Source organism: Pan troglodytes, chromosome 15 (assembly GCF_028858775.2).
Source record: "Pan troglodytes isolate AG18354 chromosome 15, NHGRI_mPanTro3-v2.0_pri, whole genome shotgun sequence".
In the NCBI taxonomy this organism is placed as follows: Eukaryota; Metazoa; Chordata; class Mammalia; order Primates; family Hominidae; genus Pan; species Pan troglodytes.
The window spans coordinates 92,183,291-92,210,104 of NC_072413.2; the positions used below are offsets into that span (position 1 = coordinate 92,183,291).

A 26,814-nucleotide genomic window follows, 5' to 3' on the forward strand; every position below is an offset into this window, starting at 1 on the left:
TTGGTTGGGGGCGGACGGGGGTTTAGGAGGACGGCGAGGAGCGGGCGCAGAGGGGTGGCTGGGCCGCCGCGTCGTTGCGCGGCAGTTGCGTCCGGCCTCTTGCGCGCGGCGCCCGGGAGGGGGCGGGGCCGAGGCGGGCAAGGTGGCGGGCCCCCGCCCCTGGCCCCGCCCCCGCAGCCCGCCTGCGAGCCTCGCCCCGCCTCCTCGCCGGGCCCGCCCCGCCCCCTCGCCGGGCCGTGCTCTTGCTCCCGCCGCCCGGCAGCCTCACGCTCGGCTCCAGCGGCCAAGAGCGGGAGAAAGTCCTGCTGGTGGGCGGCCGCGGGGCTGAGGGCGTCCGGCATCCCGGGGCCGCTCCGGCCCGGGCGGCGAGAGTGCCCGGCGGTCCATGCATCCGCCGCCGCCCGCCGCCGCGATGGATTTCAGTCAGAACAGCCTGTTCGGTTACATGGAGGACCTGCAGGAGCTCACCATCATCGAGAGGCCGGTCCGCCGGAGCCTCAAGGTGCGCCTCGGGGAGAGGACCTGCCCTCAGGGCGTCCGGTCGCCTGCCCCGCGAGGTCCCGCGCTGATCTCTGCCCCACCCCACCACCCTCCCCGCCGCCGGGACCCTCTCAGTCGGGCCGGCCCCTCCTCCTCCACCCCTCTTGCCGTGTCGCCCTAAGCCAGTTCCCTCTCGGACCCTTGCTCAGAGCGGACCGGGTCCTCTCTAGTCTGGACCCCCATCCCCAAGGGACGGGTCCCTGCCCCAGCCCCGGACCGGCGCCAGCCCCGCGGCCCTTGCCCCTCCTGAGGCGTCCGAATCCCCCCGGCCCACCCCCAGGAACGGCCGAGCCCCAGCCCTCGGGGCAGCCCCAGGGTCCTCCGTCGCGGACCCCCTTCCTTCCGCCCCCCGCAAAGGAGCTGCCCCTCGAGGCCGCAGCCCACTTCTCCCCGGTCCTCTCCTGGGCTCCCCAACCTCTGGTCCGCTGACGCCGCCCGGGTTCTGGCCCCAGGCCCACCCATCGGTCCACACATTCCCAACTCCTCCCCCCACCTCTCCCGGAGACACCACCCCGCGTCCCGTCCCCTCACCCCCAGCCCAAGTCAGATCAAGCTCGGGTCCTTCTGCCCTCGAGGCAGCCCGGCCTCCCCTCGCTTCCCAGCCAGCACTCTTTCTCAGTGTCCTCCTGGTCCCCGTCTACAAGCCCTCGCGACCCTTTGCCGCCATCCTGAGTCACCGCGCATCCTTTCCTCCCAACCCCTCCAGGACTCTAGCTGGGACCCAGCTCCCCAATCCCCTTGAGGGGGTCAAGCTTCAGCTTGCTCCCCCCACCCCTACTGGCTCTCCCACCCCGCAGAGTCATCTTCCTCCCGGCGGCTCCAACCTTTAGCGCCAGCAAACCTAGTTTACGGACCGGACCCCTTTCCCCTGGCCATTGCTTAATTAGCTGCCTTAGCTCCTCTCACTCCCACCTGCCGCAATATCTCAAATCTCTGGTTTTCTTCCAGCCCCGGAGTTTATTTCCTTCCCTCCCCCACTCCAGATCTTGTCCTTTTCATGCCTACTCGGCTGCAGTCTTCATCCATCTCCCTTTTAGCATTTCTTGGGGTGGAAAATGCTGGAGAAATAGCCTTGAAGTATTAGAGATAAAAAGTGTGTGTATTCGTTTTATAACATGCGTATGAAATGGATTTCGGCCAAGGTTCTGAAGCCACGATGTGATTTTCAAGCTGCAATCCAGGAGCTAGAAGGATAAAAACAGAAAAATACAGCCCCCTCCCCAAACTCCCCAAACCACCCAATTAGAGACCTCCGTGATGGATGTCGCCTGGTATCCTCAGCTCCTTGATTAGTTTTCATTGTTAATGCTTAATTGTGAAACTTTTTCATTCGTTTATCCTCATAGAGGGTCACTGGGAGGTTGGGGGGCAAGACTGAACCAGTATTTGTGGTGCATAAATGTGTACTTTACCCTTGACAGACACCGGAAGAAATAGAAAGATTGACAGTCGATGAAGACCTCAGTGATATTGAAAGGGCTGTTTATCTGCTCAGGTATTTCCTAGTCTTTCTGTGAAATTGCTCTTTTTTTTTTCCCTGTGGCAGTAGAGATGAATGCTTTCTAAAATGTATGTTCGCGTTATGTTCAGATTTACTTAGCCACTTGAACAGAGTACTTTTGTGTGCATAGTACTTAACTATATTATAAATTAGATTTGGCTATGGACTTATGACTTTGGGAATTTAAATAAAATACCTAATTTATAGAATGTTGCTTGGAGGAGCAAGAGCAGATGGTTGGAGTTGAACCTCATCCTTTTTTTCTTTTCTGGCTTTGGTTTTTCTCGCGTAAGATTCAGTAAGTTTACATGAGACTTGAGTATACAGTGATTAGTTTTAAGTTCATTGTAGAGTAGGAACATTATATGGGATCTACTATACGGAAAAAAATCCACAAATATGGTAGTTCATTTCGCTGTTCAGGATATCCTGTTTGTATTACTTTTGCTGTGCAAGCTTTATGATTTTGTCTGAGGGGTTTTAGAAACTTAGTTGAGCCTGCTGTCATTTCAATTTCAAACCATCTCACAGGCTCTACAGAATTGCTTAAGGCAAATGGTTATTGCAAATATTTACAAGATTTTTCTGAACTATTTAAAACATTGTCTTGTAGATTGAGCATCTTAAAAACGAATACAGTGAACATTAATGATGTTTTAATTAATTGATTAAAATCCTTTAGAAACAAATTTCCTACAGCATTTTGCGTATATTTAAAATTGTTCATTAGCTTACACAACATATTTTTCCCTTTTGGCAAATTAGTCACTCTTTTTTTTTTTCCAGAATCAGGTTTTGAAAACTGATGTAATTTACCTCCTAGGATATTTGTCATCCTTGTTTCCTTAGTTCAGCGCCAGTTTCAGGTACTGGCAAGTTTCTTGTTCTCCTTTCTTGTTTACAGATCATGTTCCAGTCCCATGTTACTCATTGAATGATTCTGTAAAAAAAAAAAAAAAATCCCTCTCCAGGTCTTCAATTTTCTTAATTACTTTTTTAGCCTACTAAAAGTGGCATCATGAGTTTCTGTTGTAACTTTAGTCAGAATATCAGCATATTTACCATGTAGACCATTCCCTCTGATAATTGTATCATTTAGAAATGTTTCTGCATCTAGACTTTATGTTGATGTTATTTTCCCCCCTCTTTGGGGTATCTGTGGTAGCATGCTCTCATCATTTCTACCTATTTACTTCAAAGAAAACTTCTATTTATGTATGAATTCAACGGTATGTGTTTTGGGTGTTTACTTAGAGAATAATCCAACTTTTAACCCATTTTCATATTGTGTTATATTTGGAATACTTTATTCCTTAATAATTAACATGTTTATTATGGTGAACAATAATTGTCAACATTTGCCTTTTCCCACAGTTCTTTTACTCAAAGTAGGTAGAAAATTGATGAAAGTGTGGAAAATGTGTTTTAATCTACAACAGTTAATGATTTGAAATAAACTCCTGTTTATTCCTACTGAATTCTTTTCTTTAGTATAAACACTGGCTTAGAATTAGGAAATGGAGAGTCTTGCTCTATTTACTTGTGATAGAAGACACCGTATTCTAGATATCAGTGATAAGGCTTCTTTTTTAGGAAAGCTTTTTTGTTTTCTATTTTGCTTTTATTGTTTGTTAGCAAACCAGGTTGTCTGAGTTGTCTTTATTTCTCAGACTCAACATAAGTTTCGCTCAGTTCTGGAATTTACAAAGCCCTTAAAGAGACAGATGGGCCCTCTCATTCTTGGACAAGAGAATTTTAAAAGAGATTCAATATCTCCTTTAGTTTCTTGTGGCTCACCTACCTTGAAGGAGGTTTGCAAGGTGACTCACAAGGGGAACACTGGTTTGGTTGTGTATGGGTTCTCCAACTGAGTTCTTCTTTTGTATCCCTACCATCTTACCACCTCCTGGGGGAATGTGGGATTTCACCTTAGTCCAGCTTTGGGAGGGATGATGCCAAGAATGCCTGAAAGGGTCTTTCTTCCCTGGGATTCAGGGGAGGGGACAGGATTGTTTCATAGAGATGTTCTGAACTTTGCCTCTGTTTAGGCCTCATCTTCTCTCATGTATTGAGCCTGCTATTGTAGATGTAATTTATTCCTTTTTTTCTAGTTTGTACTTTGCTGAGTCCTTTTTTCCGTCTGTCAGTGATTTTCAGGTTTATTTTTGAGCACTTTACCTTTTCCTCTGCATTGAATATTATATAAATGTATAATATATAACATGTTATATATATTTTTTCTCTCTGCTTTTATGTGTCAGGTTTGTTTCTTTAGTTCTTTTATTTTGTGTATTGAAACTATTTTGGAGTATTATGTTAAATTAGCATTCAAAGTCAGATGTGTAAGCATCAGTAAGCAATGCTTTATATTAGTGGGGTTCTGATAGCATTTAGATTGAATCCAGTATCTGAAAAAAGCATTTTATATATAGAGTACTGTCATCGATAAAAAACAAATTATACTGTTCATTATCTTACCCTGAAATATGACATGTCATTTATTAATGACGTTTTCACAATTAAGTTTAGAATATTACAGTCTTCAAAGATTTGACACAGATGAATTTGTGGTTTTGCATACGTACGATACTGATACACCCATCTGTGGCATTTAGCACTGAAGCAAAACAACTTTCCTAATAGTCACAGCTTGTGTCTTAGTCAAAATCATATCATATCTTTTTCCTGTTTTTTCTCTTCTTTGTGATTTTGCATATATTTTTGGAATGTACTTAAAACATGTGAGTGATTTTATTATAGAAGAATCCTAAGTATGTATACTGTGCTTTCATTAGGTAAATCTTTACTTGTATATTTCTGATTGCCTACCAGATAAAGTGTAGACCCTGAAGGCTGGCATTCAGAATACTCCATAGGTGACTCTATCTTAGCTGTGCAATGTGATGTCCCACCAGTCCCTCACTTTTAAAAATGGCTTTATTGAGATATAATTCATAGTCCTTGTAGTTCACCCATTTAAACTGTACAGTTAAGTGAGTTTTAGTATATTCACAGAATTGTGCAACCATCACTGCAATCAATTTTAGAACATTTTCATCACCCCCAAAAGAAACCTTGTACTATTAGCAGTTACTCCTCAATACCAACCCTCTCAGCCTTTGGGAACCACTATTCTGCTTTCTGTATCTATGGATTTGCCTATTCTGGACATTCCTAAACATGGAATCATACAGTATATGGCCTTTTGTGACTGACTTCTTTCACTTAGCATAATGTGTTCAAGGTTCACCCATGTTGTAGCAGGTATCAGTAGTTTATTCCTTTTTATTGCAGTGTAGTATTCTACTGTATGGATATAGCGCTTTTGTTTAGCCATTCATCAGTTGATGGATATTGGGTTGTTTCCACTTAATTCTTCACTTTTTGATTCAGTCATGCTGGCCTTTTCACTGTTACTCAGTTTCATTGTGTTTATCCTTAACTTTTGCTTTTCCTCATCCTGGAGTACTCTTTGAATATATCCCTATCCAACATACACCATCTCTAGGATCCCGCTGTAATCTTACATCTTTCATAAAGTCTTCTCTAACTGCTTAAACCACATGGATCCCAGGCTTCTTTGAGCTCCGTTATCACTTAGTGGCGCTTTCTTCAATTGGCCATTAATCACTGATTTACATTCCTTAACTGTGTGTGCATGTTTTCTTCAGTAGATTGTAAGGTCCTGGAGGACAAGCTTTTAGAGGACAAGGGCAAGCTTTCTTGTTGTTGTTCTTTCTTGTTCTTCGCTGTGATATAAATATATGCCTCTTAATGGAATAAAGCGTATTTAAGATGACCATACTGCCAGATGAATTAAGGAACTTCTGATATTTTTGATTTTAGGTATTATGAGTCATATCTTGTTCCACAATTTATTATCTATGTGACAGTGGTGAAGTTAGTTATGGTTTTCGAGCCCTGCTTTTCATTTGTAAAGTGGAAATAATCATTCCCTTTTCCCAGTGTGGTTGAAGCACCTGGCACATAATAGGCATCCCGTTACTGTTAATTCCCTTCTGTCTCCTTTTCCCTTTCCCTACTTCCTTGCTACTTAGGTGCTCAAGTTACATTTAAAACTTTAAAAGAGGATAATGGTATTAATTTTGCCTTCCAATAATTTAATAAACAAAGTATACCAACTGAAGTTTGTGATAGATATCCATTAACTTCATTTGCTAACAGTATTTATCAGAAATTAGAATCTTCACAAATCATAATTAAGCATTTTTAACTGAGTAATAGTAAGGTCAGCCTGTTGATTTATATTTTCTTACCAAATGACCCTAAGTAATATTTGCTATTATGCATTAAATGTATTGATTGGTTAATGTACTGAGACTAGCTTTTATGTTGCTTACTTTTAAAGTCACTTGTGACTTTAAAAATATTTTTCACTTTGTGCTGTGACTTTTAAAGCATTTTGAACTTTGCTTTCCCAGGACAGTCAGATAAAGAGCTTTGCTTTTTTTTTTTTTTTTTCTTTTTTCTTTTTTAAAGACAGGGTCTCACTGTGTTTCCCAGGCTGGAGTGCAGTGGCTATTCACAGGCACGGTCACAGTGCTCTAACTCCTGGGCTAAAATGATCCTCCCACCTCAGCTTTCTGAATAGCTGGGACTACAGAAGGCACACACCACCTCCACAGCCACTGCCCCCGATCATAAAGTGCATCTTTAATTGGAACTTTTTTTTTTTAACTTTCTCTTCCTATTTTTTAAAGAGTAAGTGCTCCCCCTAGTGATATGAAAGAGTGAGATTTCTGCAGTCAAATCAGTGGAAATAAACAAGTGTTGTACCATGTGAGAACTCTGGCGTACTTCTTCTTGGGTTCAAGACTAGGATAGGGTAGCAATGAGACAGTAAGGAAGAACTCCAGTGATTAAAGCTTTGCTACCCACCTAGCTTTTGGTTGTTTTTCTTTTAAAATACCTATCTTATTTGCTATCCCAAAGTGGAAAGTTGTGTGAAAAACTCCTTTGAATGCCCTCCTTTTTATGACGTGTGTCCCCACATTTACTTTCATTATTGTCTTGATTTCTGTTTTTGATGCTTGCTTCCTTTCAGTATTGTTTTAGTGAGGCATGGTTTGTGTGTGTGTGTATGTGTGTGTGTGAGAGAGAGAAAGAGAGAGGAAGAGAGAGAGATCACATTTGTGTTGTGCATGCATGTGTATATGTGTATATAGGTGGTCTTGAGTGACCAGTATTGCTTGCTCAGTTTTCTTTAGTGATACACAGGAGAGGACTTTTGCATTCTTCACAATTAAGATAGATAGTTGGTTAGTTAATACAAACAATTGGCTAGAATCATAAAATCATAAATGTTACATATTTTCAACATCACATTTTAATGTAAACTATAAATATATTTTCATTTGCCAATCTTTTGATGTGAAGTCATGATCTTTTCTTTGAGTATGGGTCTGCTGATTAAAGTTTGAAATTCTCCTTCTTTCATAAATCACCCCATAATGCATTTACAATATCAAGTTCAGTTTTCTTTAAAGTTGAACAAGAATTTAAATTTGCTTATGAAGCAGTCTGAAAGCATGGTTCTAGGTTTTTATGATTTTCTACTTGTGTTTTAAAAGTTTTGTTCTTCCATACTTTAATAGCAATTTTCTTTGACAACTTATGTTTATTGAATTTAGTTTTTCTAAAACTTTTAACTTAATTTGATAGAAACAAATATATGTGTTCATATATTTAGGTAATATTTAATTAAATTATGTAATTGCAACAGCAAGTGAAATTTGAAATAAACTAGTTTGAGAACATACTTAGCTGACTCTTAATTACAACTCAATTAGTGAGAGTGGAATTCTGTGGGCTTTCCAGAGAGTAGCCTATTAGCGACGAGCTTTCAGCTTGCAGTTGCAAGGGAGTAGAGAGTATTGCTTAATCAGGTCTTTTAACATCTTGTCACATCTCAAACACCTTTGTTTGAGAGAGATACATACCATCTCCTTTCCAAGTGTGCTCTGTGATGATCTTGCTTCATTCTTGATATTCCTCTCCTGTCTCTCTGTTGTATTTGTTCCCATGGTCTGGTTTGTTCTTTGTTTGCCTTTATAGATTTAAAAAAGTAATGAATTTGGAATATCAGTTAAAGAAGTACTTTCATAAGCTTATATTTTATTTTTTAACATGAACTTTGAATGTATGCAGAAATGTGCACAAATCATAATACAGCTTGTTGAATTTTCACAAGTGAACACACCCATGTACCCAGTATCCAGATTAAAGCATAGAACATTATCATGTTAGCTTAGTAGCTTCCTTTGTATTCCTGTCCCAGTGCCCTGTACTTCCTGCAAAGGGTAGCTACTCTACTGACTTCTAACACTATACATTGATTTACCTGATTTTGCACTTTATATAGTAGGAAGCACTCTGTGTACCTTTTGTGTATAGCTGCTTTTGCTCAATATTTTAAAAAAGAGATTTATCCATATTGTTGCATGGAGCAACAGATTGTTCATTCTCATTGCTGTATACTATTCCATTATGTGAATATACCACAATTTATTCATTCCACTGCTGATGGACATTTGGCTTAGTTTTCAGTTTGGGGCTTTTATGAATAATGCTGTTATAATCATTCATGTACAAGTCTCTTGGTGAATACATGTGTGCATTTCTTTTAGGTATCATTATAGAAGCCGAATTGTTGGTCATAGCATATGCCTATGTCCAGCTTAAAAGATATTGCTAAACAGTTTTCCAGTGTGCTTTGACCAGTTTGTACTTCTGCCAGCAGTGTCTGAGTGGTCCCAGCCTACATATTTTTAGGAAACAAAAGTGACAAACTTCTAGTACATAATTTCTAGCATATCAATAATGAACTTCCTAGTTAATAGCCTTTAGATGTTTCGTTTCTCTGTGCATGACTTACACCATCTAACTTTTTTTCTTTCCCTACAAGAAGGGGAGTTCTATAAGGTTTTACTTGGCTACACAGTTGGTTAGAAGACTCTCAGTTATTAGATTGTCTCTTAGGAGATGAGGCATGTTGTGTGATTAGTTTTTCTTAGAAAAAGAGAAACAAAGTGGACATTGGAGTCTACCTGCTTATGGGAGTACTATTCTCAGTCCCTGTGCTTTTAATGATTCTAAGAGGTCCTCATTAAAAAAATTGCCCACGTTGTCATCCTCTGTGAAGATGATGTACAAATGACTTGCCTTTCTACATGGAAATTGCAGGCATCTTCATTTGTATTTTTTAGGACAGAGGGATCACTGTTTAATATATTAAGAGCAGTATATAATGGATTCCAGCTGTATACCTTCCATTATTGCTAAGGCCAAATTACTGAAGTCTTTGGCAAACCTTGAATTCCCTGTTTTGGAAAAGTACTAGGTCTGTGAATATAAAGGGTTTGGAGATTGTTTCCCATCTCTGTTTCCTTGTCTTTTGTTATGAGAACAACCATGGGAGGCATCTGTGTCTTTTTTCCTACTTACCAAACACTCAGAAAGGTTTCTTTGTGACATCTGTAGAAAGCAGAATGCTCTCATGGGATCTATAGGAAAAGCTTGAAAATAAAAAGTGAAATATTTTCATCAATGTAAAAGTGACCCATATAATGTCATTGAAAAGACCTCTGAAAGCGTAATAACATAATGTGATGTGAGAGAATTGAGCAAAGTTTTCATCTTGTAAGCATAGTGTTTTATTACTTTAAAAAAGCCTATACAATTCTGTAGTACAAAATAATTTCATAATATAGAATAATAAAATACATTAAAATTAATCTATAAAATAATATATAAAGCAATATAAAATAAATGAGTATACATATTTGAATAAAGAATGTGTCAAGTTATGTAACTATCAATGTAATCATATTATAACATATGTATATCATAAGTGTATATGCATGTGTGTGTATATGTTTATTTTCATGAGCAATTAATTCATCCCAACGCTCCCTCTTGAGAAGTAGCTAAGTGAGACACAGGGACATAGGAAGATTGAGTTCTATCATAAATTATAACTAATTAGTTCCCAGTAAAAAGTGGGAGTTGTACTGCTTGGTTCCCAGTCTTGTAATGTTGAATTGTGCAGTAGTTTCTTAGTATTGACATTAAGAATTAGAGGGCTCACCATACCAAGTGGTAAAATTCATAGCTTTCTTTTTTTTTTGAGACACGGTCTTGCTCTGTTCCCAGGCTGGAGTGCAGTGGTGCGATCACAGCTCACAATAACCTTGAACTTCTGGGCTCAAGTGTTCCTCCTGCCTCAACCTCCTGAGTAGCTGAGACTACAGGCATTAGCCACCATGCCTAGCTAATTAAGTTTTTTTTGTAGAGTTAGGGGTCTTGCTCTATTGCCCAGTCTTGTCTCGAACTCCTGGCCTCAAGTGATCCACCTGCCTCAACCCCGCAAGGTGCTGGGATTATAGGTATGAGTCACCAGGCCTGTCTTCCTTCTTAAAATTAAGATTGCATGAAGGGAATTAAAGCACTGAATAAGGTCCAATGAACTTTTAAATCTGTACGTCTTTCAGTTTGATATTTTGGGTATTATAGTGTCTTTCATTGACTATGTTGGCTATCAAATGTGGAAAGCATAGAGAAAGTGTTTAGGCTTAGTTCTTCATAGTCATCACTTTTGGCTTATCCTTATACTGGTATAATATTGGTATATGGTAATCATGTTAGTAATAATTACAAAATCTATTATACCCTTAGAATGTAATTTTCCCTCCAATCAGAAATGTTAATAATGGAAAAGATTTGTAATGCAACTAATAGTTGCTTTACAGTATCTTATTAATTTAGGTTAAAACATATATGAGTACTTATGTGCTAGGCATCTCCTGGGGAATGAAGGTCATTATACTAGCAGATACTTGTATTCAAGGAGATAGTTTAAGGAAGCAAATGCATTTTTCTTAAATTTCAGTAGAATAGTGGTTATCCCCAATTAACAGGTACTGGGAGTCAGTGTGTTGTATTGGAAATAGTTTAAGACAGACCCAGATTTATTCTTGGAGGCTGAGGCTTGCTCATTTACTTACTGAGAGACCTTGGGTAAGTTGCTTATCTTCTGTGAGCCCAAGTCCCCTAATCTAAAATGGGAATACATAGGCTGGGCATAGTGGCTTTCACGCTTGTAATCCCAGCAGTTTGAGAGGTCAAGGCAGGAAGATCAGTTGAGCCCAGGAATTCGAGACTAGCCTGGGCAATATAGCGAGACCCTGTCTCTACAAAAAAATTTAAGAAATTATCCAGGAATGGTGGCTTGTGCCTGTTTTTTGGCTACCTGGGAGGCTGAGGTGGGAGGATCGCTTGCGCTCAGGAGTTTGAGGCTGCAGGAAGCCACGAGTGTGCCACTGAACTCCAGCCTGGGCAACAGTGTGAGACCCTGTCTCAAAACAAACAAACAAAAAAAAATAAAATGAAAATAATAATATCTTCATTGCAGGATTGTTGAGAAGATTAGTGGAAATGTATGTATAGGGCACAGTGCTTGGTACAGAGTAGTGTTCAGTAAAGGATAGTTGTTGCTGCCCTTTTAAATCATCTGTTTGGGATTAGGAACATATTTTACTTTGGATATATAGGAAACATCCCATTTGGAAACATCCCATTTAGAAACTTCTTGTGTTACAAAGTTTCCTCTCTAGATCAGTTTTCTAGATTGGGCACCAAATTTCCCCATGTCCATTTTTGGAAAATAACTTTATTGAAGTATAATTTAAATAAACTAAGTTTATAGTTTGATGAGTTTTGACAAATGGGTACACCTGTATAACTAGCACAAAATATAGAACATCTTCATCACCCCCACAAAAGCCACTGGTATCTCTTTGCAGTTAATGCCACACCCTAACTCTAAGCAACCATTAATCTGCTTTTTGTCACTGTGGAATAATTTTGCCTGTTCTGGAATCTAGCCATAGTTTTTTATATCTCTTGGATAAATGCCTAAGAATGTTTGTTGGGTCATATGCTGACTATATATTTTTTTCATTTTTTGAAGCTTTTTGAGGTATAATTCACATCCAATAAATCACACGTATTTAAACCATGTAATTTAATGATTTTTGACATATGTATACATGATTCAGATATTGAACATATCCGTCACTCCCAAAAGCTACTTGTGTGCTTGGATTATCTCTCTCTCCCTCCCGTGAGCCCCTTCCATTCCAGGCAACCACTGATGTGCTTTCCGTTACTATAAATTAGTTTCCAATTTCTAGAATTTTATAGAAATGGATCATACAGTCTACTCTTTTGTCTGGCTTCTTTCAATCTAATTATTTTGTAGTTTATCTTTGATGTTGCCTATATCGTTAATTTACTGCTTTTTATTATTGATGATTATTCCGTTTAATGGGTATAACACATCTTGTTTATCCATTCATCAGTTGATGGACATCTGGGTAATTTTCAGTTTTCAGCTATTACAAACTTAGTGACTATACACATTCATTTATAAATCTTTATGTAGACATGTGCTTTCCTTCCTCTCTGGTAAACATCGAATTGCTGGACCATATAGTAAATATATGTTTATACCTTTAAGAAACTGCTAAACTGTTTCTAAGGTGATAGTACCATTTTACATTTCCACCAGCAGTATATGAGCGTTTGAGTTGCTCCTTATACTCTATAACACTTGATATGATCAGTCTTTTTAATTTTAAGTCATTCTAGTGGTGTGTAGTGTTATTTCATTGTGTTTATGATTTGTTCTATTGATTACAGAGAGTATTGAAGTCTCCAACTGTAATTGCAGGTTTGTCTAGTCCTCCTTTAAAATATATAATTTTTTACTAGTAGTTTAGTATTTTGAAACTGTGTGGTGAAATGCACATAAAATTAGGATTATTATATTTTCTTGAATTGACCCCTTTATCATTATGTAATATTTATTCTTTGAAATATACTTTGTTAGGCCAGGCGTGGTGGCTCACACCTGCAATCCCAGCACTTTGGGAGTCCGAGGTGGGCAGATCACAAGGCAGGAGTTTGAGACCAGCCTGGCCAACATGGTGAAACCCTGTCTCTACTAAAAATACAAAAATTACCTGGGTGTGTTGGTGGGCACCTGTAATCCCAGCTACTCGGGAGGCTGAGGCAAGAGAATTGCCCGGGAGGCGGAGGTTGCAGTGAGCCAAGATCGCGCCACTGTACTCCAGCCTGGATGACAGAGCAAGACTCTGTCTCGGAAAAAAAAGAAAAAAAATATGTTGTTCTGAAATCTACTTTAATATTCACATATTCATTCCAGCTTTCTTTTGGCTAGCGTTTACAAAGTATATCTTTTTCTGTCCTTTTAATTAATTTTTTAAATTTCAGAATAATTTTAAATTTTCACAAACATTGCAAAGTTAGTATAGAAAGTTCCTATATATCTTCCACCAGTGTCCCCTAATGCTAACATGTTATTAATACATAATCATGGTACATCTTTCAAAAATTCAGAAATTAACATTGATACATCACTCTAAACTAAACTTCAGACTTTAGTTGGATTTCACTAGTTTTTTCACTTTTTTTTTTTTTTCTGTTTCAAGATCAACTCCAGGAAACTGCATTATATTTAGTTGTCATGTCTCCTTAGTCTTCTCTTGGCTGTGACACTTTCTTAACTTTTCCTTATTTTTCATGATCTTGATAGTTTTGAAGAATACTGGTCAGGTATTTCATAGACTGTCCCTCAAGTTGGGTTTGTGTGATGTTATTTCTCATCATTAGATTGGGGTTATGTGTTTTTAGGAAGAGTACCATGGTGGTGAAATGCCTTTCTTATTTCATCATATCAGGGGGTTCATGCTATCACCATGGATTTATCATCAGTTATGTTAATTTAGGTCATTCAGTTAAGGAAATACCTGCCAGGTTTCTCCACTGTGGGAGTGGTGAGAGATGACTTCCAGCCTTTCCTCATCTTAGGAGAAAGCATTCTATCTCTTACCATTAACTATATATAATGTGGTTGTACTTTTTTTTATAGATACCATTAGGTTAAGTTTCCTCTATTCCTAATTTGCTAAGTTTTATCATGAATGGGTATTGAATCTTGTAGAATTTTTTTTCTGTATCTATTGATATGGTATATGGCTTTTCTTATTTTGTCTTTTAGTATAGTGAAGTACGTTGATTAATTTTTGAATGATGAACCAACCTCTCATTCTTGGAATAAATCCTACTTGTTCATTATGTATTAGTCTTTTTATATGTTTCTAGACTCTATTTGCTAATATTTTGTGGAGGATTTTGTCATTTATATTAATGAGAGGATTAATCTTCAGTTTTCTTATAATGTCTTATTTTGATTGTATTTTATGAAGATGACCCTACAATCAAAATGCCTTGTATTCTGTTACACTGCTTAGTTTCTTCATTATTACTACATAAATAGCATATGGACCTAGTCTTTGGACAACATATTGAAATCTTGACAGGGATATGTATATCTTGCCTAAAATATATATATGTGTGTATACACACACACACACACACACACTTATATAAACATTTATATCTTGATATAGTACCTAAATTATTTGCTGTTGAATTACATATGTTGTAATTAATAATTATATTTCCTTAGACATTTGTATAGTTGAAATTTGCTAAGAGAGTAGATCTTAAGTGTTCTCACCACAAAAAGTCAGTATGTGAGGTGATGGACATGTTGATTAGCTTTACTGTAGTAATCATTTTACAATGTATACATATAGCAAAATATCATAATCACTTTGTAGCCTGTAAATACATAATTTATTTTTTCTCAATTTACAATTAAAAAGGGTTAAAAAATCCCATCACATTGTATATCTTGAATATGCAGCATTTTTGTCAGTTATGCCTCAATAAAACTCAAAAAATTATTTTAGAATAACTAGAGGACTGATAATTCATATATTGTTGAATGATAAGTATGTCTAAAACAATTACCATAAGAGAAATCAGGGAGAAAATTGACTTTTTTTCTCTTAGAGAAGAAAATATACATATGTAAAATTTATTTAAATGAATAGTTATTTAGGAACCCATGAGAGAGATTATAGGATCAATAGTTTTTAAAAATTTGCTCTTGCTTTGTGGAGATGACATTTTGACCCTGATAGTAACTAGCTGGTTGACCTAAGTTCCATAATCTCTGTAGATGTTGGTTTCTTCATTGTCACAATGTGAAGGAGATGTATTTTATTTCCAAGACCCCCTTTTAGTTTGAACATTTCATTGTATTCTATCTTATCCTGTCCTTATTATTAGAGAAAAGAAATAATTATTTCACGTAGCTTTTACAGATTTATTTTGGATTGACTGATGAGTTTTTAAATATTATAATTGATTTGTTTGTATTACATTTCTTCTGATTCAGTGCCCCATTTACAGTGATAATCAGTCAAATGAACAGACAGGAGCCACTGTGTATTATTTGGGACTCTCTTTCTGGGTCAGATTTTACACTCTGGATTTCAGTCATCATTTCCATGGCATGATTTCCAAATGTGGCTGTAGCCTTGGCCTTTCCTTCTCAACTTTGGATCATTTCTGTTTGCTGGGCACCTCCACCAGGGTGTCTCCACCAGAATGTCTTGCTGGCTTTTCAAACTCAATGTGCTCGAAACTGCATTTATCACTTTTTATCTAAATATGCCTCTGCTTGTTATTGAAGCCTGACCATCTTTCTATATCATACTGGAGGGAAACCTGGGAGTAATTTTATACTCTTTTTCTCTCAGTACTCTTGACAGTCTTTATTGTCTGACACATTCTGTGCTAGGCATAAAGCATTATTGGATTGTGTTGGAGAATCCAGAACCAGTGCCTGCCACCCAGCAGTTCCTGAATGATTGAACATGTCACTTTACCTATTTAGGTTAGTTAATTGGGTCTCTTCCCCTTCCTGTAATACTTGTCACCCCTTCTTCCTGTAGGTGCCAGGGATTTGGCTTGCTTTTATCTTTTTTTTTTTTTTTTTGAGATAGGGTCTTGCTATATTGCCCAGCTGGTCTCAAACTCCTGGCCTCAAGCAATCCTCCTGACTTAGCCTCTCTAGTAGCTGGGATTACAGGCAGTGTGCCACCACACCTGGTTTGTTTGTTTGTTTATTTTTAATAGCTGTCGGCTACTATTCTGTTTTCTGAGTTTGTCTTACTGGCTGGGTTGGCAGTATGTTATCTTAGCTAGCCCTTTTCCCCTGCTATGTCTTAACATATCTATATATTTTTAAAAAGTATTTTAGGCTGGGATGGTGGCTCACGCCTGTAATCCTGGCACTCTGGGAGGCAGAGGTGCGTGGATCACTTGAGGTCAGGAGTTTGAGACCAGCCTGGCCAATATAGTGAAACCCTGTCTTTACTAAAAAATTAGCCAGGTGTGGTGGCATGTGCCTGTAGCCCCAGCTACTCAGGAGGCTGAGGCAGGAGAATTGCTTGACCCCGGGAGGCAGAGGTTGCAGTGAGCCAAGATTGTGTCATTGCACTTAAGCCTGGGCGATGCAGGGAGACTCTGTCTCAAAAACATAAATAAATAAATAAATAAAATAGAAAGTATTTTAAAGGAATTTTTACTGCTATTTGTTAATGAGGAAATAGAAAGGCTGGTTAAAAAAATTAACAGGAGGGAGCTTACAATGTTCCCAGAACTCTTCCAAGTTTATGTAGTTATTCCTGAACTAATGTTTTGCATACCTTTCAATATTCCTGCTATAGCTCATATATTTAGGACAGACTTTGATAATATTCCCTTTTACTCTATGCAAAATACTGTAGAGCAGTGATTTCCAACTTTTTTTTTTTTTTTTTTACTATGACCTTATCATGTAAGGAATACATTTCAAACTGTGACCCTACATATACAGACACGTTTGTGTGCATGTGTATTAATATATATAACTGAAACTAAAATTTAACAATTATTCTTCCATGTATAATACAATAAAACATATCAAAGTTAATATCAAATATAATCTTTGTATTGCAGTATAATATGGAACAAATCCAAGATAAACAATACAAAAAACCAAGGATTTATTAATGCCACAGGTGTACTTGCACCTTAATAAGTTCTTTTCACTCCAGAACAATTGGGAGTCATACACATCTTGTTATACTGTTTTGAAATGTGCTGTGGGGTGTGAGGAGAAAGGGAAGGTTGAAATAATTCTAAACTGTATCCTAAGGAATCAGAGGGCTGTTTGTACCCTCGTTGGTATAAAGAGGGAGGGGAAAAATAAGCTCATCTGTTTTTTTCAGGCAAATTTTGAGCCTTTATTTATTTTTTCGTATAAGTTGACATGTAATAATTGTATGTATTTATGGGATACAGAGCATATTTCAATACATGTATGCAGTGTGTAATGATCAAATCAGAGTAGTTAGCATTCATCACCTTGAACATTTATCATTCCTTTGTGTTGTGAACATTCAGAATTCTCTCTTCTAGCTATTTGAAAATATACACTAAATTGTTGTTAATCGTATTCACCTTACACTGGTACAGAACAGCAGAACTTATTCCTCCTATCTTGCTGTATAAATTGTTGAAGAGCCACTCAAAAGGCAATGTTCTCTATATCATTGATGATAAAGGTTTAATCTAAAGAGGAGTTTATCTCTTCGCAAGGAACATGAAACTTTCGTATACTGTTTTGACATGGCATTGATAATAAAGGATACATAGTGGACTTTATTAGTAAAATACCTTATTGTAACATAAATATTAAATCATGAACATAACTCTTACAAAATTATCAACTTAGAAATCCTTTTAGGCTGGCATTTCAGCCAGTTCTTATGATGGGACTATGACCTGAGATGGTATGATGGCTATAGGCTATGGACTGAGAAATCATAGGTTGGAATACTGGCTCTAATCTTTACTAGTCACATGACTTTGGGTGAATCCCATTTTTTTTTTCTGAGCATCAGTAAGGATAGAAATATACCGCTCATATATTGTGATGATTAATGTGATTATGTATGTAAAGTGCCTTGTATAGCACATAGTAGGCCCTTAAATGTTAACTTTTCTGTTACTCTTTCTTTGGTCCTACTAAAAAATATTATTTGTTTCTCTATGGTCTTAAGCATGAAGACTATAATCAGGTTTGAATGGTTTTCTACATAAACCTTTTAAGGCAATGTTTTAAAGATTTAACATTATTAAGAATTTCATTTTACAGGACTAACATATGGAAATATGCTATATTTGAAAAATTACTGATGTTAGGGATTGGTATTCAATATCTTCTGCTTAAGCTTCTTGTGTCCCTCTATCAGTCATCTTTGCCTTACAAGAAGGTTTTGTCTTTCTTGGAAGGTTAATTCTCTAAGGTAATCATTTAATTTATTTTGTTCTATTCATTAAAACAAACTGTTTAATAATTTAATTTGAGTAAGGAAATAATTAACTATCAACTATGTAAAGTTTAGTTTTTATTGTGAACTCAAAGCAAGGCTTTGTGGCATCTGCTTTATTGTTATAAATTCAAGCACAGTATCAGCAGCTTATGAGTTATATTTTGGATTTTAAGTGAGAGCTGCTAGGAGTAGGATCACTGGCTCTCTATAACTACAAACATTTGATATCCTGCACATAGTTGAACAGTAGCAAAGCTGGAGTTCTCAGATATAGTACTGACTGATTATGTCACCTCATCATTTTTGGATAGCATCTGCTCATCTCCTCTCTCTTGTCTAAGTGGTTTAGGATTAAATAAATTATGAGGGTGTCCAGGCTAGGAAAAGAGGACTTTGTGCTATGTAGTCAAAATTTTTAGTGTGTGAATCTATCTTCCTTATTAGATTTTAAGTTCTTAGAGGTAGGAGCAAGGTACAAGAATAGATGAAGATAATATTGTTAGTACCTGGATTTATTCTAACATGTGGCTTATTCTTTGTGGAGAAGGGCAAGGATTTCATAAACTAGCACAGGTAGCCTCATTTTGAGAGATCAAAGATGTTTCTGAAAATGCTTTAGGCAATATCATAAACTAAGAATTTCTGGTTCCTTTCTTGATTGCAACAAATTGGTTATCATTTTGTGTTTTTGTCTAGCATCATTGATCATTGAGGACAAACTTTTTTTTTTAACCATATGTTTTTTAAAAGCATTAAGCAGCATAGTTACACAGTTTTCTCTAGCAGTGCTGCATAGCTTAGGAGCAGGAGTGGGATAGGAAAAGCTGATAGATGTGTTTGGTATTGTCTGGATGCACAGTTTGGACAAGAGTCAGTGTAGTATAGTGGTTGGTATGAGTTTTGGAGTAGTACAGGCTGCATAACTTTAGGCAAGTACCTTAATTTCTCTAAGCTCTAATTTCCCCATCTACAACATGGGATAATAATAATATCTACCTACCTTATAAAATTAGTATGATAATTAAATAAGATGAGTGCAAGTAAGGTGCTTATTTATTAGCACAATGCCTGGCTTATAGTATATTAGATGCTATTTTTATTTTGTTGTGATTAGAAGGAGGTTATTAAAGTAAGGTTATTGGCGAGAATCTAATTGAAATAATAGGGAGGTTCAGGCTGGCAAGGAGGAAAGTGAAACTAGGAAGAATGTTAGGTACTGGAGAATAAGAAGGTTAATAGGTTAGAAATGTGATGAGGGTGAAATGTAGGCTCAGCAATAGAAAAGTAGAAAAATAAGAGTTAATGGCCAATAAGTGAGATCACAGCTTGAGATTCTAGAGATGGAATATTTCCAGATAATATCCAGCCTTTGACAAAAGGAATGGGTTGCTGATATGAAGTGAAAATGAATTCATTTTAACAAATATTTATGAAGCCTTTACCGTGTGCTGCTTTGCTAGGCATTGGGGAATGTCACATTTGGGTAAAACATCCTTGGATTACAGGAAATCAGAAACCAGCTGTTGGTCACTCACCTGAATGAAAAAGTTTACCATGACAATGGCAGAAGCTGGGACAACAAGAAAGACTATAAAACTTATTGTATCTAAGAATACTTCAGTGGATTGACTTGTTTTTCATTGGCGTAAGATTTTACTATAAATGGCTCTAAAATAGGTGCATCTCCCAGTAGGGATAAAATAATTAGTAACATTAATTTAGAGTTTAAAAGATAGGTGTCCTAAATTCATTTATTTAACTAGTCTTGTTTTTTTCAGCTTTCCTTTTTAGCCACTAGTGTACAGATTAGATGATTAACCCAATTCTTTTTAGTTTTAGAGGAATGGTTTGTTGAGTGGGCTTGTGTTCATTTTGTTTCTGAGTAAGTATCCTAGAAAAGGAGCATGTCCCAAAGAATAGCACAACTGGGGCAAAAAGGAGCAGCTCAAGTTGTAACCATGATGATTGTTTCCTGTGCTGGCTTTTCAATAGGAAGTTGTAGATTTTAAAATCTGGGAAGCTGGGAAGCTTACTTTGAAACAAAAAGAATAATGTTGATCAAATATTTAAAAATTACATGTGTGATATAAAGCAGCAAGAAAGTGGAATCCTGTATGCCATTTTTTTGGGTTTCTTCTAGTCAGTGATGGTAGCATAGATCCACACATACTTGTTTTTTTTGTTTTCTTTTGTTTGTTTTTTTCTTAAGAGATAGAGTCTGGCTGTGCTGGTCAGGCTGGACTTGAATGCCTGGGCCTGAGCTGGAGTGATCTTCCTCTCTTAGTCTCTTGACTAGCTGGGACTACAGGCGCAGTACCCCACACCGGGCAATACTTGGTTTATTTATACTGATTATGACTAAAGTCAGCAGAACAAAACAACATGTTCACAGCCCCAAGAAATTCCCAGGCATGCAAGTTAAGAACTCCCATTTTAATGCAAGCCAAGTCTAGTCAGTGACCCTTTTGTCTGATACACAACCTTTTCACAAACTCCTTATACTTTTCTCTAATGTACATTTAAGTAGACTTACATGTTATTCCATCTCTGCTATTTTTTTTCCATATTACTTTTAACATCATTATGAAGAGCCAGTAGCCAGGACTAACAGAAGTTGTGAACATATGCAGTCTACTGTCAGATGGACCTTCCGCTTCATCTGGGCAAACTGCTACTGTGCACTTGGCTCATTTCACTCACATCTAAAAAATGTTAAGATTCTGCAGTCTCCTTTTCCTCTTTTTTGTTTTTGACTGTCCTTCTACCATAGTGACTCTCACTGTGTGATCCCCAGTAGTATCACCTGGAAACTTCTTAGAAACTTCTTAGAAATCAAGTTCCCAGGCCTAAACAAGACCAACTGAACCAGAATCTCTGGGGGTGGGACCCAGTTTTAACAAGCCCTGTACAAGTTGACTCCGACACATGCTGAAGTTTGAGAACCGCTGCTCTAGCATGTTGTAGTTACCAACCTGTATACATTTTCTTGATGTCACTGACTTAATATATTTCTGCTAAGCTCAACATATATGTTGAACTGTGGCCAGTAATTAATGTTGGTGGTTTCATGTGGCTCAACTAATATTTGCTTTGTCTAAACCAGGATTTCTTAGACATATTGTGTTGAGATATTGACATTCTTTGTTGTAGGCAGCTGTCTTGTGCATTGTAGGATGTTTAGTGTCATCTCTGGCTTCTACCTACTAGATTACAGTAGTATTTCCTAAATTATGATTAAAAAAAAATGTCCCTAGACCATGAGTAGAGGGGAGGGGAAGGGGGAGATCACTCCTAGTTGAGAACCACTAGCTAACCCAGTTTCTTTTCCTTCAAACTCATGATACCCAATGTACTACCCATAATATATCAGTTTTTCTCCCTGGGTAGGAAAAGGGCCAGATATAAATTAATTATAGAAATTAAAGATTATGGTGATTATAATTTTTTATAATTTTACAAAATTTATATTTCTTTTTATGTTTTTTCATGTCCTATTTATAGTGAGCAATATCACCCTGTAGACTAGTATTATTTGCTTTCCTTGTATCTTATTGCTGTGAAAGTCTAATGATAATTTGCTTTTCTTTTTGTTCCTAAGTAACTTGCTTATTTTGCTTGGATGCCCAAAGGATTTTTCTTTTTCTTTAAGATTCAACAGTAAATCTCAGTATTGGTTATATTGGATTGATTTTCTCAGGTTTGTGGTATGTGCTTTTGAATCTTTTTTTTTTTTGACTTAAAAAAAATTCCTTCCCTTGCTTTGGTTTTGGTTTTCTTCTTCAGGAACTCCTATTGAAAGTTGTTAGATCTTCTTTGTCTATCTTATATATTACTTTCTCTCAAGCCTGTATTACTTTCTTTCAAAGGTTTTTTTTTTTTTTTTTGGAGACAGAGTTTCATTCTGTCGTCCAGGCTGGAGTGCAGTGGCACGATCTTGGCTCACTGCAACCTCCACCCGCCGGGTTCAAGTGATTCCCCTGCCTCAGCCTCCCAAGTGGCTGGGATTACAGGTGTTCGCCACCACACCCAGCTAATTTTTGTATTTTTAGTAGAGACGGGGTTTCACCATGTTGGTCAAGCTGGTCTTGAACTCCTGACCTCAGGTGATCTGCCTGCGTCGGCCTCCCAAAGTGCTGGGATTACAGGCATGAGCCACTGTGCCTGGCCTCAAATCTTTTTTATTTAAAAATTTTTCTTCTTTTCACCTTTTATTTCTCTTGAAGTATTATTGTGTTTATTCATCTTTTTCTTCTTTCTAGTTTAGTCTTTTTTGAAATATTTTCTTCTAATTCTTTCCTGAGTTCTATCACTTCATTTCTGAGTTTTCATAATTACGATTCATGTGTTTTTTCATATCTTACACATTAAAAATTTCTTTGCTTGTGGAGAAATAGTAGGTTATAGTTACCTGTAGTTTGCTTATGTCTTTCATGGTCTTTGGGAATATTAGTCTGCTCCTTATTCTCTCTTTAAAAATTAACTATCCGTGTAATTTAATCATGATCCTTATTTTTCATTTTTATGTGAAATTAGTTTTCATAAACCTTAGGAGATGTGGTTCAGGATAGCTTTTCTAATTTCAGGGCTCTAGAGCTCCCTTTTTTGTTGTTTTGTATAGTGTTTGAATTAGGATACCTTACTTTGTGAGGTTTCTCGGTTCTGTTTCTCTCCTGTACTTTTATGTGGACCTTCTCGTTGTTCCTCTGCTGCTCAATTTGGATTGTGTTTCCCAGAATTTTTCTTCATCTTGGGTCTTTGTTCTAGAAGTTTTGAAAGTTCATGGGGATAAGACTGCTTGGTCCTCTCAGATGTTACTATGGACTTGAATTCATCAGCTGTTGGAGGATACAAAACCATTTGCAGTTTTAGCTGCCATTCACACGTGGCATGCATTTTTGGTTTGTGTGGGAAATCTTATCACGTAGTTATGGTGTAGATGTTATGCATGGTTTATTTTATTTATTTTGTTTAATTTTATTATTTTTGTCCTAGTTGCTCTGTTTTTAATGAGGGATTCAGGAAATTTTAAAAAATGATGTGTTCACTGCTGCCATCTTCATAGGGGTACTTTCATCAGTCTTTTTGTATTTATATACTTTATTTTGCACCAGTTTATTGAGGTATTGATGTGCAGTAAACTACATATATTTAAAATGGGGAATTTGATGACTTTTCACATATGTGTATTCCCATGAAACCCTCACCATGATCAAGATAATAAGCATATCCACCTCCGAAAATTTCTCCATGTCCCTTTTGTAACCCAGCTTTCATTCTCCTTTCCTCATTCCCAGGCAAAAACTGCTTTCTGCCACTATAGTTCAGTTTGTATTTTCTGTGATTTTCTGTAAGTGAAAACATACAGTAGTATTATTTTTTTTGTATGGCTTCTTTCATTCAGTGTAATTGTTTTGAAGTTTATCCATGATTTTGTTCATTTCTTTTTATTGCTATATGGATATATCACTGTATGGAATATAATAATTTGATTATCCACTTGTTAGTGAACATCTGGATTGTTTTATGTATTACAAACAAAGCTGCTATAAATATTTACATTAAAGTGTTTATGTGAACATATGCTGTTATTTCCCTTGGATAAATGTCTAAGTATGGAATGTCTGGGTGGTTTGGTAGGTGTATGTGTATCCTTTAAAGAAATTGTCAAACTTTTCCAAAATGATCGTATTATTTTATATTCCATCAGTAGTATGTGAAAGGACCATTACTCCTCATCCTTGCCAACATTTGGCACGTTCAGTCCTTATAATTTTAGTTATTTTAGTGAATGTGTAGTGATATCTCATTGTGGTTGTAATGTAATTTTACCTAACGATTAAAATTTTGTTGAGCATTTTAAGATGTATTTATTTGCCATTTTTATATTTTCTTTGGTGAGGTGTTCAAATCTTTTGTCTGCTTTTTATTGGATGTTCTTACTCTTGTAGTTAAGAATTCTCTATATATTCTAAATACAAGTTGTTTGCTAAATATTTATTTCGCAAATATTTTATGCCAGTCTATGGCTTACATTTTCATTTTTGTAACAGTGCCTTTGAAAAACAAACATTTTTAATTGTGATGAAGTTTATTTGGTTGATTTTTAAATTTTTTATACTTTACCTTTTGTGTTTTCTTCAAGAAATCTTGTCAAACCCAAGGTCACTAAGATTTTCTGCTGTTTTCTTCTAGAAGTTTTACATTATTGGCTCTTAAATTCAGGCCTGTGATCCACTTTGAATTAAATTCTGTTTATTGTTTCAGGTTGAGGAGAGACTCATTGTGTTTGTATACGGCTATTTAATTGTCCCACCACCACTTGTTGAAAAGATTATCATCTCCTCATTGAGTTGCCGTTTCACCTTTTTAAAAACTCAATTGCGCATTTATGTTTGGGTCTATTTCTGGACTTTCTGTTCTTTTCCATTGATCATATGCCAGTATTGCACGACATTGTCTGTTGTAGCTCTACTGTTGTAGCTCTGTGATAGGTTTTAAAATCAAACCTGCTAGTATTAGCCCTACAACTTTGTTTTTGTCAGATTTGTTTTAGCTATTCTATATCCTTTGCATTTCCATATAGACTTTAGAATAAGCTTGTTCATTTCTGCAGAAAGCCTACTGGGTTTTAGAAGGGGATCATATTGAATCTGTCTTCAATTTGTGAGATTGACATCTTAACAGTATTGAGTCTTTGATACTTGAATATATTTAGTTCTTCTTTATTTCTCTCAGCATGTTCTGTAATTTTTGGTCTATAAATCTTAAACATCTTTTGTCAAGTTTTCCAAATATATTTCATATTGAAATAGGAAAAGTTCCCCAGACCCCTCGCAGGGCGTGCAGTGGGGGAGTGGCTTGCTTCTTTGGTGCCCCACTGCTCAAACCTCTAGGGGGAGCATGCAGACGGGCAAGTTGTGGGGCTCCGACCCCATGGCAGTGTCTAGAGGTAGATGTTTAGAGCTCCCGAAGTCCCAGTGGGCATGTGTTACAGGGTGCTCTTTCAGTTTTGCTGTCCGTAGGCGGCTTGTGTTAGTCAGCTCAATTAGACCCTTGCCTTATTGCAAGGTCAGAGGGCTTTCTGTATCTCGGGGTTTCTTGCCTTGGTGTACTGGAAGAATCGGATCACACGTGGACTTGGAGAATAAGTGCAAGGTTGTATTGAGTAGAAGTAGCTCTCAGCAGATGGGGGAGCCAGAAGAGAGACAGAGTGGAAAGGTAGTTTTCCCCTGGAGTCGGGCTGCTTAGCAGCCCGCACTCTCCTCTGACTGCCCCAGCCAAACTCCACCTCATTCCGGGGGTTGATGGCTTGCGGACCTGCCAGTGCCTGTTATTGTGCTCTTATGCGGATGCGCTCCTCTTGACGGCCTCTTAACATCTAGCTGCGTGTGTGTCCTTCCGCTGGAGTGTTCCTTTCCACGTCCAGCCACTTGCGTCTCTGCCTGCTAGGGTCTTGGGGTTTTTACAGGCACAGGATGAGGATGTGGTGGGCCAGGGTGGTCTTGGGAAATGGCAGAATTTGGACGTGAAGGCAGGAGTTCCTGTCCTCACCTAGGTCCGTGGGCACAGGCCCAGGGGTGGTACCCTAGTCAGGGAACAGCCCTTCCCTTCCTGGCACTTCCCTGCACCCCCTCCCATATCAATATTGTTATGTTAATGTAAATTAGATTACTTTTAAAATTATAATTTATATTTCTTTTCTATTATATGGAGAATATAATATATAAAAGTAGAGATACTTTTATATATTGACCTTGTATTCTGCATACTGCTAGACTCACTTATTCTAGCCATTTTGTAGATTATTTAGGATATTCACCATAGACAACTATGTTGTTTGTGAATAAAGATAATTAAACTTCTAATCTGTAAGTCCTTTATTTCCTTTTCTTGCCTTATTGCACTGGCTCAGAGCTCCAACACAGTGTTGGATAGTGGTAATGGCCTAGTTTCAATAGGTTGGTACCAATTCTTCTTTGAATGTCTGATAGTATTCAGCTGTGAATCTGTCTAGTCCTGGATTTCTCTTTGTTGGCAATTTTTAAATTACAATTTCAATCTTGCTGCTTGTTATTGGTCTGTTCAGAGTTTCTATTTCTTCCTGGTTTAATCTAGGAGGGTTGTATACTTCCAAGAATGTATCCATCTCCTCTAGGTTTTCTACTTTGTGTGCATAAAGGTGTTCCCAGTAGCCTTGAATGATCTTTTGTATTTCTGTGGTATTGGTTGTGATATCTCCCGTTTCATTTCTAATTGAGCTTATTTGGATCTTCTCTCTTCTTGGTTAATCTCGCTAGTGGTCTATCAATGTTGTTTATCTTTTCAAAGAACCAGCTTTTTGTTTCACTTATCTTTTGTATTTTTTTTTTTTGTTTCCCTTTCATTTAGTCCTGTTCTGATCCTTGTTACTTCTTCTCTACTGCTGGGTTTGGGTTTGGT

At 37.5% G+C, this 26,814-nt stretch overlaps 1 protein-coding gene across 9 annotated transcripts in view; it reads left to right on the forward strand.

Moving 5' to 3' along the window:
- The first annotated feature begins 214 nt into the window (after window positions 1-214).
- Window positions 215-26,814, forward strand: part of PPP4R4 (protein phosphatase 4 regulatory subunit 4) — a 105,279-nt gene continuing 78,679 nt past the window's right edge. For 3 of the 9 annotated variants that reach the window (XM_054666266.2, XM_054666267.2, XM_063793106.1), the window contains exons 1-2: window positions 218-502; window positions 1,962-2,035. In XM_054666266.2, the coding sequence (XP_054522241.1) occupies window positions 386-502; window positions 1,962-2,035 (191 nt within the window). In that variant the 5' untranslated portion in view covers window positions 218-385. Of the gene's footprint in view, window positions 503-1,961; window positions 2,036-26,814 lie in introns of those variants that run through there. The other 6 variants (XR_010151018.1, XM_016926671.4, XM_063793105.1 and 3 more) reach the window with 5 other exon arrangements.